Genomic DNA, 15746 nt, shown 5'->3' with positions numbered 1-15746 from the left:
CTGTGAGTTTGAGGCCAGCCTGATCTACAAAGGGATTTCCAGGACAAGTTCCAAAGCCACACAGAGAAACCCTATGCATAGGACATTCCCAGCTACATAACTAGGCCTTAAGTGAAATCATAGAAACCAATGCACCTGTGAAGCAATAAATACTCTGTATTTTACATTATTTCACTACACAGTGTCATCTGTAAATGTAATATTGCCCACCACAAAATCAATGTAATTTTTGTGAAAACCTGAAAAGCAATAGCAACAGTTAGTGTAAGAACAGCCTTACTTTGGAGTCATCACTGTGTGAACTGGGTTTTAAACCTCAACAGAACTGAGCTACATGAAATTTTGATTCTTGGAGTAAGCATTTGTGCCCCAGTCAGTGCTACTCCGGCCATCTTTTACCGGTGTTTTCCTCAAGATAGGCTGATGAAAAGAGGCAAAAGTCAATGAGTGCATTGACAGTTTTATCTTCTAAGTTTTTCTGATCAACAAGAGATTACTGTTTATAGATTCATTCATTCGTTCTAGGAATTCTCACCCAGCCCTGTTGAACAGATGCTCAGGTCTTTGATGGTGGCGACTGGAGATATGGGAATCAGCTGCCAGCTGCATGCCACAGGTAAGTAGAAAAGGATTCTCTCATCTCCTTGTGGCTTTGCTTACTTGTATCATTTCTAACTTACCCATAATTGTCAATTTTTCCCTCAACAGTGTTATGTGCGTGTGCTATTTAATCTCTGTTCTGCAGTGTTTGGTTTGAGATTCCTCTTGCATTGCCTATAAGTACCCAAGAAAATGAAACCACAGTGAACACACTTAAACTTTCAGCAAAAGCTGACATTTTAAATAGAAAAGTAAGCTGTCAGATAAGCTCACAGATTTAAGTGAAAATATAAATCCATAAAACTTTCATCATCATCATAAACATTCAGTGTCCAAAACTGTGCAAAATGTTTTTGGACCTGACATAAAAATGAGATAAAAATGATTAATTGTACATCACAGTATACCAAATAGTTTTGTATTTTGTTTGTATCTCCCTTGTCTACTCAATTTGGCACTCTTCCTTCTCTGTAATTGCCCCACTTTTGATTTTTATGTCTTATAGGAAAGGTCATAACAGATAGGAAGGTGTGTGTGAATATTAAAATCATCATTAAACACCCTATGATGATGGAGGCACGCTTCACCTGAAGATGAATATGTATATCCTACTTGCCATACAGTACAGATTACCAATCAAAAATTCCTTACATTCATGTCCTCAGGTCAATGTAATATAGAAAATTCTTCAATTCAGGTTCCCTTTCTCTATTTGATAACCATGATCAGCCATCATATCATTCATTGGGTTTTGCTCAATCATCTAACTCTCAATCTTGGCACGGCTCTTTGTCAATTAAACTACCCATCAATTAATCTGTCCTCTATTTATTTTCATACTTATGTGATTGGCTTGTAGTTTCAATGGACTGTTGTCTTGACTGAACATGGGTGGCTACCTCTCATCAGAGGCGCCAAGAGTAGTTGTGGGTTCTCTTGTTTACCCAAGGCTTAGCTCCTTCTCTGTGAGGTTGGCTGCAGTGGTATTCTTCTTAGAATAGCTGGAGACATTTTAGAAGCTGTCCTTATCCAGAATTTAGTCTGCTGCAATTAGATGCAAGTATAGATTAGATGGCCACAGAGTCTTGCTTATGTTCCTCAGAAAGGGAAGTGAATCAGGGGGATTCCACCAGAGTCATTTGGGTCCTGCAGGGCTGGTTTTTTGTTTCCCAGAGCACTCTACTTCCTCTTATCTGGCCACCTCGCTTATCTCATACTTAGCTGCAATCCCTCTTATTTGTCTTCTTCAAAGTTTACAACATCACATTCTTAACTATAACTTTCCTTTTAACACTAACATTTGCTTTCTTGAACAGTACAAATGTCTGTTCAAAAACATGTCAACAAAATCAGACACTACAAACTATGGCTGTTCAGTCCCAATGTGCTGCTGCCCTTTGATTTTCAGGGTCCAACTTGATTGGACTTTGGGAGAGAGGAGAAATGGGGTTTGAGAGAAAGAGAGAAAGAGCAGCCTTTAGGCAAAGGGTTTGTTAGGGATCCAGATGAGTGGAAATGTGAAATAGGGGTTTCACCTACTTCACAGCATACAGAATTAATGAATGAAAGGTATCCAATGTGAGAGTGGGGAGAAGAAAATGTTGTGCCCAGGGGAATAGTTCCAGGAGCAGGACACTTCAGTTAGACTTGCAGGCTTAGTTTTTGCTTGTGTGGGTGAAGGAGAGGTCCTGAGTACACTCCTGTATAAGGGGCATATGGAATAGCTCGGGCTTCTTTAGTGCACAATGGAATGTTTCTGGCTTTAGTCATTCTCTACTTGGGGGTCTGTCATCTGGAAATGTCTGGTCCCAGGAGGGAGGAGACTTAGCTCGTATGACATCTGTGAAATGGTGTGTGAGGGTTCTTGTATCAGTTAGAAGGTGTGAGGTCCAACACACATGGTTTATGCTTTCTTAGTTTTCATTCATCTCCCTGAGAACAGCAACATCAGTGCACATTACATGTCTCCTGTGCACACTATCCCCATCCACCATGTGCATCACATGAGCACAAAGAACATGTTCAATGGGAGTGAAGATGCACCACATTTCTGAAACAAACTAGAGACTCAATACATACAAAATGTAGAGCATTTTAAATTATCTGTATACCACTCTGTTTTTCTAATCACACATGGTAGAACGCTAACATCTCAATGCTCTTTGATGATGTAAAATATAGCATTGAAATCAACTTCACCTTCTTGTGCAACTCTGTACTCTTCATGACACACATCGGGAACATTTGAATCAGAGCCCATGTGGATGCTCATAGAATACTTCCACAACATTAGATCACTAACATTCCTCATAGAGATAGGTTTGATGAGCTTATTTGTTACCTGTTTTCCAAGATGAAAATGAACAGTAGTGGATGCTGCCCTGGGAAAGAAACTCTTTGGCAGCACACCTGTCCCTCAGTTGACTATGTGCCTGTAAGTAAGGCCTCAACATGTTCCTGGAAGGAATTTCAGCTAAACTAACTGGATCACCAAGGTAGACTTAGGTAGTCATTTCTTTGGATTTTTATTAGATTCTTGTCCTAGTTTGCTTTCTGATTCTGTCATAAAAATAAACAACCTGGGGAAGAGAGGATTTATGTTAGCTTACAATTGTAAGTCTTATAAAGAAGGCAAGAACACAAATAATGAAGTGATGAAGAGATCAAAGAGGAATGTTGCTTATTGCCTTGTTCCCATGGCTTGGTCAGCTGGCTTTCTTTACAACCCTGGACCACCCTCCCAGGGGTGACACTGCCCACAGTGTCCTGGACCCTTCCACATCAATTACTAATCAAGAAAATACCCAGGTTTTGTCTACGGATGGAATAGTACTTCAATAAAGATTCCAAGCTATGTCAGTTTGCGTTGAGTCGACAAAAATCAGACGGTATACTTCTCTTCCTGAGATTAATAAAAACAGACTCAAACAGAAAAGTCACCAAACATATAAATTCTTTTTGCATTGTGCTTTTCTTCATATGGCAATTAGATTTAGACTCATACAAAACGTGGGTGTAGAGGCTTGTGCTGGAAAGAGAGACCCCATAATTATAGAACAAAGATTGTGAGTATGTTATCTGTGTGCAAGGTTTGAAGGAACACCCGAGTCTGCTGGTGGGTTCACAGCTGCAACAGGAAGTACTTTTCTCCTTCAGTATTCCCATGCTCATCACAATTCACTATGACTACTCTAGTGAGCTGCTGTACCTAAGTATAGTCTTCTCTACGGGACTAGTAAAGTCCATAGCACTCCCAAGCAGAGCCAGAGCTCCAAAGGAACCCAATTAGATTATTTCCTCTTCTTTCTTTTTCAGCTCTTGGTATCCTGCTGGTCTGGTCAGTCTTACAACTGCAGAATATTTCAGGTGAGTCTATTCATGGATAAAGCCTGGGGAAAAGATAAGGGGGTATGGAATCTTATTTCCTAGAAGTGAATGGGTCACTTTTAAGAGTGAAACATTTTATGATTTTATTTTAAGCACCATTGCCATACTTCTAATATCTCCATCTTCACAATTTGTTTCCATCACTTAGTTGAGAAATCACACATGTTATTGTATTTGATGTTCATGATATTACTATGATAATATGCCATAATTATGAAGATGAAATCCACACATGATAATTAGTTCTCTAGAGGAGGAGCTGACTCAAAGTCACAGAACTGAAAGATGCTAGCTTACATTTTTTTACCTAAACTTTTTCATTGCTGGCATTGTGAAACATGTTTTGAACTCAGGCCATCATACTTACACATAAATATTACTTGAAATCTGATTTAAATTAGCAACCGAAGCATCTCTACAGCTCTTGAAGACAAGTATTTTGTAGACTCATTCCTGTCAGTCATCGATGTAAGGAGCTAATCCTAATGGGAAGGCATTATCAGCTTGTCCTCTGCTGGTCAATGAAGACACGGTGACTAAAGAAAGCTCCCAGGAAAGGAAACATAAGTTCTCCTTATTGAAATATGACAGTTTGGAAAATAGAAATTTATGTAAAAATATGTATATGGGAAGGCATTGTGAGCATTATAAGTGGAACGGATACAAAAGAGGTCTCCCTAAGGACACAAGGCAATTCATACATGTACTCTGTGTTCCCTGCAGCATCCTGCCCTCAATGCAATGAAAATGCCAACTGCTACAACAGCTCCCACTGTATTTGTAAAGATGGATTCTGGTCAGAACCTGATAACAGAAAGATAATTGAGCCCCATGTGAGATGTGAAGGTAAAGAAGCCTGTCTTCATTTGCTTTCTGTTTTTGTGATTAACACTCAGGTTACCTGGGGAAGAAAGGGTTTCTTTCAGCCTACACTTTTAGGTAACATTCTGATACAGAGGCTAATCAGGACAGGAACTCAAGGCAAGAAACTGGACATAGATATTAAAGCAGAAACCATGGAGGAGTGCTGCTTACTGCATTGTTCTTCATGGTTTACTCAATATGGTGATTTGAATGAGTATTATCTCCATAGGCTCATATATCTACCTGCTTGGTTTCCCGTTGGTGGAACAGTTTGAGAAGGATTAGGAGGTGTGGCTTGTTGAAGGAGGTGTCACAGTAGGGGTGGGCTTTGGGGTTTTAAAGCTCATGATACTCCCAGTTAGTCCTCTCTGTGCCTCCTGCCTGTAGATAAATGAGCTATAATCTCCCTGCTCCTGTTCTGGCACCATGTGTGCTGATCTGCTGCCACACTTCATGCCATGATAAGTCCCCAATCAACTGCTTCTTTTTTTAAGTTGCCTTTGTCATAATTTCTCTTCACAGCAATAGAAAAATCTATGGAAGCATTTTTTTTTCAATTGAGGTACCTCTTTCACAAAAAAAACCCTTTATTGTTCCACATTGATAAAAACCTAAAGAACATAAAGTTTTAGTTAATAGTTATTGAAAATTCTTATTCTCCTTGATCAAACACTGATATGTCATGTAGATTTCGAGACATTTGAAAGAGTCATTGACAAAAGAAAGGTCTTAAAAAAGTATACTCACATTATAGTCTTTGGATACACAGCCCTCATGTGTCTCTTTGGATCAAGGAATCTTTGGTCTGTAGTCGTCTTTATTAGTTTCATTTTTCTTATCTTAGCTCTATATACCAGATTATAGTCCATCACTTTAGAAAAATAAAGGGGGAGAAATGTTAAACAATTATTCACAACCACAGTCACAAATAGCGGCAGGATGAATGGGTACATGTCAGATATGAAGCAGCTATCTCCTTTTCTCTCAGTCTTGTGCCCAGATCAAGAAAGAGCTCTGTTCACATACAGGGTGGGAAGTCTTACCATCTCAGTTAACTCAATAGAAGGCATCCCTTACAAGCATGCCCACAGGCCAACAGAATCCACAATATTTCTCTCATTAAGACGCCCTTCCCAGGCTGTTCTACTACCTTCTGTCATGTTGACAAAACTCATAGTTGCGGAGCTGGAGAGATGGCTCAGTGGTTAAGAGCACTGTCTGTTCTTCCAGAGGTTATGAGTTCAATTCCCAGCAACCACATGATGGCTCACAACCATCTGTAATGAGATCTAGCGCCCTCTTCTGGCGTGCGGGCATACATAGAGGCAGAATGTTGTATACATAATAAATAAATCTTTAAAAAAAAATAAAAAAAAAACTCATAGTTGCAACTCTAGTACTAAATGCATCAGTTTGACAATTCAAACTGATCACTATACAGTCCCTCTGTTAAAGGTAACTCTGATCTGCCAGCAATGAAAATGAACATGAAGAAGGACTGGTCCTGTTTTATGGGAAGAAATCAAAATCCTGGCGAAACCTGCTGGGATTCCTAGGCTCTTATGTCCTGGAACAGTGAATTGGAGCAGCGACATATGGACAGTATGAGCAAGAGAGTTAGTTTATAAAGAAAAAAGCCCATAGTGCTCCTAAAGGTATAAGCAGACTGGTAAACTTAGCAAAGACGGAAGTTCACACTTCTTTTCCTAAGCATCAGTTCTGATTGTTTGTAGGTCATTTATACAACATATACTTTCTCAGTGAATTCCTTAAGCTTTTCTAGGCTACCACACTATTTTCTTAAGTATATCCCTGCTAGAAAGAGAATTCTTTGATATATAATGTATTCTTTATATTGATGCCTCTCTCCCTTCTCACCTATATATTGGAAAGTATGAGTGTTGTGTCAGGAAGGAGTATTCTCTTTCAATCTCACCCTTACCAATTTCTAATAATGAGCTCACTTATTCTAATTTTATTCTTCTATTAAGTATAGTTTGTTAATCGGATAAATACCATGACTAAGTAACTTATGGAAGAAATAGTTTGCTTTGGTTTATGGTTCCAGGAAAGGAGTCTACAATGACGGGGATAGACATCAGGACTCTGCATAAGCAGACAACATGACTGCTTCATTTTATGGTTAAGAGGGAAGTTTTATTGTAGATGTGAGAAAATAGCCAATCATCTAGAAGATTTGAGATCATAAAGAGAATGTAGACTTAACATGGCCAGGAGACTCAACATGGCAGGGGCTATGTCCTGGAGAGGGGGGAATAACAGAAGGAGGAGAATCAAGAAAACATAGAGAAGTCAGAGCGAAAAAGAGAGAGAGGCAGGGCTGTAAGGAGAATGAGTAGCTGCTGCGGTGACCTATAAGCTGGAGGGGACTTAGGGTACTGGAGGTGAGAAGGATGCTGGCATGAACTTTGAAATGTGTAACAGGTTTTTGTGATACTTAGGGAGCCTAGAAGGCAGCATGTGCTTTGATATGATAATAAGAACTACAAGTAGCCAGCCATATATACGCCCCTTTTGCCAGAGGTAAGATAAATGGCAACAAGTTCACAAGTTCCCGGGGAATGCTAGCTTTTATCTAATTGCCAGAAGTCCTCCTATAGTCTTGGTTGAAATCACTAGATTTCCTTTTGGAGTCTGGGAGTTTGGAGTTTCCTTTGGACCTAACAGTATCTCAGAATATTCTGAAGATTCACATCTCACCCACAAATAGGAAAAAGAACAAATGAACAAGAAGTAGGGCAAGGCTATAAACCTTCAGAGACCTTTCTCAATGGTGTACTTCTTCCAGCAAAGCTCCACATTATACATTTAATATAACTTATAGGATCAGTATTCACAATAGGGGATAAATTGATCAAAATCCTTAGCCTATGGGGAACAGTATTTTACTTAAACTGTTATATTTGTTACCTTGGCTACCATAGGTTCATAGCTATTTCATGTGAAAAATGCATTTAGACCAACTTTAAATATCTCCCTAGTCTCTCCCAGTCTTGACAGTATTCAAAACCAAAATTAAAATTCTACTCTGAGACTCAAGTGTCTCTTGGCTGTGATCCTTGTAAAACACAAATGATTTGCTTCATGCAGATGATGGCGCAGAGCATACATTACCTTCCCAAAGGGGAGTAATGAGGGCTTAATGAGGAAAGATCACACCAAAGCAAATGAAACACAACAGGGTAAGCCTCAAATGCTGCAGCTCCATGTCTGGTATCTGGGCCATGAGTTACTGAGGACTTAGATGACTCTGCTCCTCCACGTTTGTTGCCTGAACATAAATCTCTTTCCTTCTTGAGCTGTTTGCACTCCTTGTGCGAAGCTCTTGGTAGGTATCTCATAGCTCTGCTAACGCCAACACCTTGAGACCTCCACCACAATACAGGTTTCACCTTTACAAATGCGCATAGTAGGCTTCCAAAGCCTTCTCTCATAAATGCAAGTCCTGGCACACTTTGCCTGCCCCCAAGAGATCCCTGAAACCACAGAAAAAGAGTGCAAAACACCCTCATTCTTGCACTCTTCTTGACTTCAACAATACCAAGTTTGGCTGCCAGCTTAGGATAGACCCCTTCCTCCATGGATCACAGTTGCAACTTAATTAGTATGCTTTGTAGGAGCAGAAGCTCCTTGGGCCTTCTTTTTCCCCTCATTTCGGTAGCTGGTTGTAATCTTGTCCTCAGGGCTCCTTTTCATTGCTCCAGTGCAGAGCAAGAGCTCTAACCTTCATGCTTCTAGGCTTCAACATTCACAGTCTCTTTTCTGGTGTACACTGGGCATGTCAATAATGCAGGAAGTGATGAGGACCTTAGAGGCTTGAGGCACAGAAGATCTCAGCAGGAAATAAGTTGTCTATTAGTCTCTGGGTTAAAAGGGTTTTATTTTATTTTCTAGGGTTCTTATCTCTCTATAATACACACTTTAAGTTTTTTCTGCCCCGCTTTCTGGTTTTCCTTATAGAAGTGAGTGAGATAATAAGTAACAACCAGGTATGGATTCAGTATTGTGCTGCCTTGCAATGTCCTCTCATAAGTAAATTAGTAAATTGTTTTTAAGTTCAACTCTGTGCCAATTATGAGAACAAGGGCAGAAAACATCCAGATTCTTCACTGAAGCATAACACAAATGGCCTTTAACCCAGGTACTAATAGACAATTTATTTCCTTCTGAGGTGTCCTGTGCCTCACGACTCTAATGTCCTCATCACTGCCCGAATCATTGCATTTTGAGATCCTTCAATAATATCTAATAAAGCTCCACGTACAGAGTCAACCAGGTTTTCCTGCTTCCTTAAAAGGAAAGAATGGTCAGGTCAATCACAACAACTCCACTTCCTAGTTTCAGCTTCATTTACTGTTTATATTACGTATAGGGGTGTTTTTCAGCGTGTATTTCTTTGTACCATATTCATGTAGTGCCCATGGAAGTTGGAAGAGGGCAGTAGATCCACTCCATTGGGACTGTAGTTACAGATGTTTCTAAGATGCAATTTGGAGTCTGGGAATTGTACTTGAGTCTTCTGCAAGAGTCTCCAGTGCTCTTAAATACTGGTCCATGTCTTTAGCCCCACAACTTTTGTCATAGTTTTGTTGCTGTTATAAATGACACAACCAAAAGTAACATGTGGAATTAAGTGTTTGTTATGGCTTATGGTTTCAGGGACAAAGTACATAATGGTGGAAAGCAATATTATGAGGCGGTCAGAGATCCTGTATCACATCTCAAGTACACACAAGAGTCACAAGGATCTAGGAGGAAGTGTGACAAGGCTACACTGATATTCTTCCTCCAATAGTCTTCTTAAAGAATGATACCAACAAAGATGATTATTCAAATATTTGAATCTGTAGGGATCATTTATTATTTAAACCACTACTATTACCTTGTTGCTGAGTTGTATGTTTTAAGTCAATTTAACAAACTACTTGAATCAGGATTAAAAAGCTACTGAATTCTCCCTTTGGAGTTGTGATATTATATTAGAGAAATTGCTGTCACCATCACCTTGCCCTAGGATGTATTTCTCATACTATAATCTATTCGACTATTCATTGTTTATTCTTTCAGTAGTACCTCAACATCATTCTAAGCATTATATAGGATACTTCGATGTCTAGAAGGTTGCTGCTGCCCACCTCATAGTCCTTCTGGATATTATTATTTGGGGGTGTTACTCTACAAAACACATGCATGTTTTTATTGATATTTGTGATAATTATTCCTCACTGTCAACTTGACTGGATTTGGAATAACGCCTGTGGGCATGCCTGTGAAGATCCTTAGAGTGAGTCTTAAATAAGGAAGGACAATGTGCCATGAATGTGAATGATAGAACGCCATAGACTTAAATTACAGACTAAGTAGAAAAGCAACCAAGGGAAAAACATCTTAGAACCATATTCGTTTCTCTCTGCAGCCTGGTTACTTCTGCAATGTACATACTTGTGGCTGTGCCTTCTTGTGGTCAAGGACTGTTTCCCACACTTACTCACAAGTCAAAATAAGACATTCCTTCCTTAAATTGCTATTGTTATATGTTTGGAGACATAATAAAAACAGTTTCTGAAGAATTGTGTTGTTTATAAATTAATTCAAGGAGAACTGTCACCTTTATCATATTGATTTATTGTAACAAAGAACAAAGGATATTATTTGGTAAATTTACAAATGAAATCTAGCTGTAGAGACTTTACAGGCAAGAGAAACCTGTACATCCTATAAAAATAAAAGCAAATAACTTTTCTTCATTTACAGATATTGATGAGTGTCAGTTGGAGCCACTGGTGTGCAAAGATGTGTCGTACTGTAAAAATAAAATTGGTACTTACATATGCAGCTGTCTAGTAAAATATCCTATCTTCAACTGGGTAGCTGGCATTATTGATATTGATAGTCCTGAGTGTTATGGTAAGTTTATACATATATCTTTTTCCATTATGCTAAAGAAGGTGGGTGGGTAGAGCTTGTGACAGCTATGCCTCCATTGGCTGGAATACTAGAGTTATTTTTGTACCTTCATCCATCATTTCTTTGCTGTATATGATCTTTTGCAATGTAATGCCAACTAATCCGTGTGATCAAATAACCACTTCCAAATTGAAACATTCCAAATTCTTCTCCAGTACAGGTCTCTTTCCCAGTTCTAAAATCGGACATCTCTGATTTTCTTCAGAACTCCACAGCTTCATCTTGCACTAATACCAACTGCACTTCACATGCCACTCTGTATGCATAGAAAACCCCTTGAGTTCACACTAATGCTCCCAAACCTTCCTTCATGTGCAACGCCTTAACGGCCAATCAGCTTCTGAAGATTCACAATGTATTTTACTGCTCAGCTTACATGGAATATCATGCTCTAAATGATGCTGTGCAAGGAGGTAGTGCTTTCACTTACAAATTGGTTTTAGTGGACAATTTAAAATGTTTTTTATTAAATTTTTTCATACAATAAATTTTTATGTTTGCCTTCCCCCAACTTCTGTCAGGTCTTCCTCTCTTTCCTACTTTCCTAACTGCATGCCCCCCCCCCATTTGTCTTTACAAAAACAGTAATAAATCAGAACAAAAACCAAGACTAAAACTTCTGTCATGCCAGGCAGTGGTGGCACACACCTTTAATCCCATCACAGGGAGGCAGAGGCAGGCGGATCTCTGTGAGTTCAAGGCCAGCCTGGGCTACAAGAGCTAGTTTCAGGACAGACTCTAAAGCTACAGAGAAACCCTGCCTTAAAAAAAAAAAAGAAAAGAGAAAATATATCATGACATAAGCAACATGAAATGAAACAAATCTCTCTCTTTCTCTCTGTCTCTGTCACACAAATTATGTAGTCTGTTTTGTGTTGACCAACTATATCTAAATATGGGTCTTACACTAGAACGTGATACTCTCCACTGGAGAAAACAGAAAACTGATTTTCCCTTCCCTGGCAAGTTTCAATTGCATGCAACTTCTTGGTTAGGATTGCGACATTATGTTTTTCCCCTTCTTAGTGCTGGTATATTTTCTTTAGCAATTGAATTTTGACCACAGTATGCACAAAATGCCTCATCTATAAATAGGAATAGCAACAAAGTTTATTATGCTACCTATACATTGCTAAATAGCAAGTTATTCCAGAACTTAGTAGAATAAAATAGTAAATATACCTGCTTTTGCACATTTTCTCTGATTACAGTCTAGACGTGGGCTAACTGAGCTGTCTGCATCTGTCTCTAGTGCTCGGTCAAGATGATTCTCAAAGGCACAGTTTCGTCTGGACCCTGAGTGGAAGCAGGACCCACTACTATACTTACTCACGGGTTACTGACAAGAGAGTTTCATGTTTGATTTGTGTTTAATGATTTTGTGGCTAGGGATGATATTGATAGGTAACCCAGTATTCCAGAAAACTTGACTCCTCTGCCACCACCCCAGCTGAGATTCAAGCATGCTTCAACATGCCTAGACTTGTAAATTATTTTCCCAAGGTTTTCCTTCCAGGCTGGAAATAAAGTAAATTAGCAAGCTTGACTTTTCACTAGCATATATCCAGGGATCTTTACACTGTGCTTAGTTTTGAGCAGTTACTCAAAGGGTCCTCCTGATTGAATTGCCGAACTGACAAATTCTTTATAGTGTGACTTTCACTGTGGAAATGAGCAAACGTCTGTTTGCCCAAGATAGGGTACCAAGGGCAGGAGAGAGAAATGACATCACCCACGTAGACTGGAGAATGGACAAGTTTACTGAAGTTATCCTTTGGGTCAGGGATCACAAAAAGCCAGTTATGGCACTAAAAGCCCCAATCCAGAAAGCTCCGTTCCTAGGCAGATCCTTCAGGAGGCTTGAGCACTAGGGTGGCTTGAGAGTTTCCTCTCCCTGGAAGTGACTGCTGCCTATGTGGCCCATGCGAGGGGCCTTGCAGGTTTTCTAAGTTCCATTGCTTCCTGAGACTGGAGGTGTTTACCTCCTCTAAAATGTAACATTTCATTTCTGAGGAAGTAGTCACAAACTCTCCACTCCTTCCTCCAGCTCTCATCCTATTTCTGCCAGCGCGTCCACAATGTTCTATAGGCACAGAGTGTAGCAACATTGATATTGGTTGTCTTCCTTCTTCCATGGCTGAGAATTAAATGACTGTGCCACAGCAAGAAGATTTACTCTGTGGCTATTTCTCAGTTACGGCTCTCTGTACTGTATTTCTACCTACAATAAAGAAGTTTCCCTCAATGACCAGCACTTTAGAGACAATTGGCTAATGTTATTCATTCATTAAATGGAGCAAGCACAGTGGTCTCCTTGGGGCCTCTGACTCTTGTCGCTGGCTAACGGTACCACCTGTGAGTTCTAGCTTGTGTAGGAGACCTTAACTGCAACTGACAAGCAGCCAGTTATACTCATAACAGCCATGCCGTGATTGCACCAGTGAGCTTATCTTGCCTAGTTTGTAGTAGCATAGCGTGCAGGATTCATAGTCAACTAAAATTGTTGGTGATATTTTCACTGCCACAGTTCCCATTATACTTTTCCCCACTTTGAAAGTTGGTCTATGGGGCTGGAGAGATGGCTTAGCGGTTTAAGAGCATTGCCTGCTCTTCCAAAGGTCCTGAGTTCAATTCCCAGCAACCACATGGTGTCTCACAACCATCTGAAATAAGATCTGATGCCCTCTTCTGGCCTGCAGGCAGACACACAAACAGAATATTGTATACATAATAAATAAATATTTTTTAAAAAAGAAAGTCTACAAGGGAGGGACATCAAATATGGCACAAAGTTATTTTTCTATGTTCTTCAGCCAAAGATTTTGATGTATTTATCAATAGGGCTTTGCCATCAAGTCCTGCCATGTAGCCCACAAGTACTGGTAATAGCCTTTATGGTTTGTGGGGCTTTGTGTACCTTTATAGCTAATAATTCATAGGGAGTCAGCCCATCTTAGCCACAAGGATTTTCACTCAGCGTTATGTCCTCTGGGGTGACATTTCCTACTCACAATAGCTCTGTTCTTCCAGATGCTTTACGAACTTGTAAGATACTCAAGGGTTAGTGCCACATTATAAAACTTATTTTAATGACGGTGCACAGGACCTCAGATGTCCACCACCATTAACTCCAAGTATGTATCAATGGGTCACTAAAAGGAACCATTAGCAAGAACCAGCACAGTGCCGGGCGGTGGTGGCGCATGCCTTTAATCCCAACACTCAGGAGGCAGAGGCAGGCGGATCTCTGTGAGTTCGAGGCCAGCCTGGTCTACAAGAGCTAGTTCCAGGACAGGAATCAAAAGCTACGGAGAAACCCTGTCTCGAAAAACCAAAAAAAAAAAAAAAAAGAACCAGCACAGTATGAAGTGATCTCATCACTTCTATAAGTTATTTTATCAAAAAGACAATGCCAGTGAAGTGGCATGGAAGGAGACATAATTCCCTGTTGTCCTCTGTTACACACAGAAACCTCTGAGTCCCTGGTCATCAGTCAGCTGCTGAAGTGGTGTGTCTTGACTCAGCTGCCTTGTGATGCTCAGCTCTCTCCAGTCAGCTATGTCTGGTGCTGGTGATGGCAATGTCTTCTCAGTTCAACATGCTCTGTCCGCTGGCTACACCTGACCTATCAAACAGCCCCAGGCTGAGGGGAAGAACCCCACCACAAATCTATCTTCATCTTTCTTTCCTTGAGCTTTCACTTGGGTTTGTAAGGCATCTAGAACCTCACTAGCCCAACAGTTGGCCTTCTGGTAATTTCTTCTGTAGGAACTCCATCCAGCGTGACACCAATCCTGCCACATTCTTCATCCAGAGACACTAACACATCTCTCTGGCTGCTTATCTTTTCTCTCTTTGTCTTTTGGTTACTTTAACAACTTTAGAACCTGATTTATAAGTCACAGTTAATAGGAGGCCTGCTCTTTTCTGAAGGGAAATGGAGATAAAGAAGGTGGATTGGGAGAAGTACAGGACCGTGGAAGCTGTGGTTTGGATGTAATATGTGAGAGAAGAAAAATAAAAAATCACTCACATTCTTTAAAACCTCTTTATCTCATATATGCTTCAGCTTATGTGGTTCTGCAAAGCCTTTAAAGGTCCATGTCAGGCCTACATCACCTGCTAGAGCAACATCTTTCTGAGATTTGTGAACACAGTCTTATAAGAGTCAATTAATTGGACATCAAATGACACGTCTCTAATGCTCAGTTTCCTCAGTAATGACAGGCTTTCTTCTAGTGTTTTAATCAGTAATATTAATGGAATCTTACCTGCTGAGGAAGAGATGTCACCCTCAGATTTTATGTGACAGCATATTAGACACTTTTTTGGACTTTAAGATTATGTATTCTTTGTCTTAAGGGTAGACATGAAATATTAATAATAAATTTGTAGCTTTCACAGCACAAAGACTGATCATATCCACAAGTCTGTCCCACAGCCTCATTGACAAGTATATAAAATGTCTTTTGTATTTTGTTTATTTGTTTAAAAGACTTCCCTAATCCATGTCAGATGATTATCTTTGTTTTTCACACTCAGCTATTAAGAAAAGTATTGTCTTACTGTGACTTGTGTATTTCTCTTACTTTCTGTTGGAAGTCAGACCTGGTACTGTCTTTCCTAATTTTATCTTCCTATATTCCACTCATTACATTATTCTTTCCATGAGTCCAAAGTTTTGGATCCCAGGAAGAGTTCTTTACTACATATTTAATTTAGATTCTCTTAATTTTTAATCCAGCCAGGCCTAGGGAATAGCCAGCCAATACCTGGATTTTATATTTCCACTCCTTTTTTTGGTTTCTCTGACAAATCATGAGACTAATGCAGTACTCTTTATCAGTGTGATTTTTCTCCTATCTGCCAAGCTCTTTCTGTGAAAAAAATCTCAACTCAGTTGCATG

The 15746-nt window shown here is 39.7% G+C and overlaps 1 protein-coding gene across 2 annotated transcripts in view; it reads left to right on the top strand.

The window, feature by feature from the left end:
- Positions 1–561: 561 nt before the first annotated feature.
- The window catches only part of Adgre3 (adhesion G protein-coupled receptor E3), a 44470-nt gene continuing 29285 nt past the window's right edge, over positions 562–15746 (top strand). For both annotated transcript variants that reach the window (XM_057772463.1, XM_057772462.1), the window contains exons 1-4: positions 562–616; positions 3916–3966; positions 4711–4833; positions 10627–10779. In XM_057772463.1, the coding sequence (XP_057628446.1) occupies positions 568–616; positions 3916–3966; positions 4711–4833; positions 10627–10779 (376 nt within the window). In that variant the 5' untranslated portion in view covers positions 562–567. The remainder of the gene's footprint in view (positions 617–3915; positions 3967–4710; positions 4834–10626; positions 10780–15746) is intronic.

Source organism: Chionomys nivalis, chromosome 6 (genome assembly GCF_950005125.1).
Source record: "Chionomys nivalis chromosome 6, mChiNiv1.1, whole genome shotgun sequence".
Taxonomy (NCBI): domain Eukaryota; kingdom Metazoa; phylum Chordata; class Mammalia; order Rodentia; family Cricetidae; genus Chionomys; species Chionomys nivalis.
The sequence above is the reverse complement of the archived record's forward strand: the minus strand, read 5'-3'. Positions and strand labels throughout refer to the sequence as shown.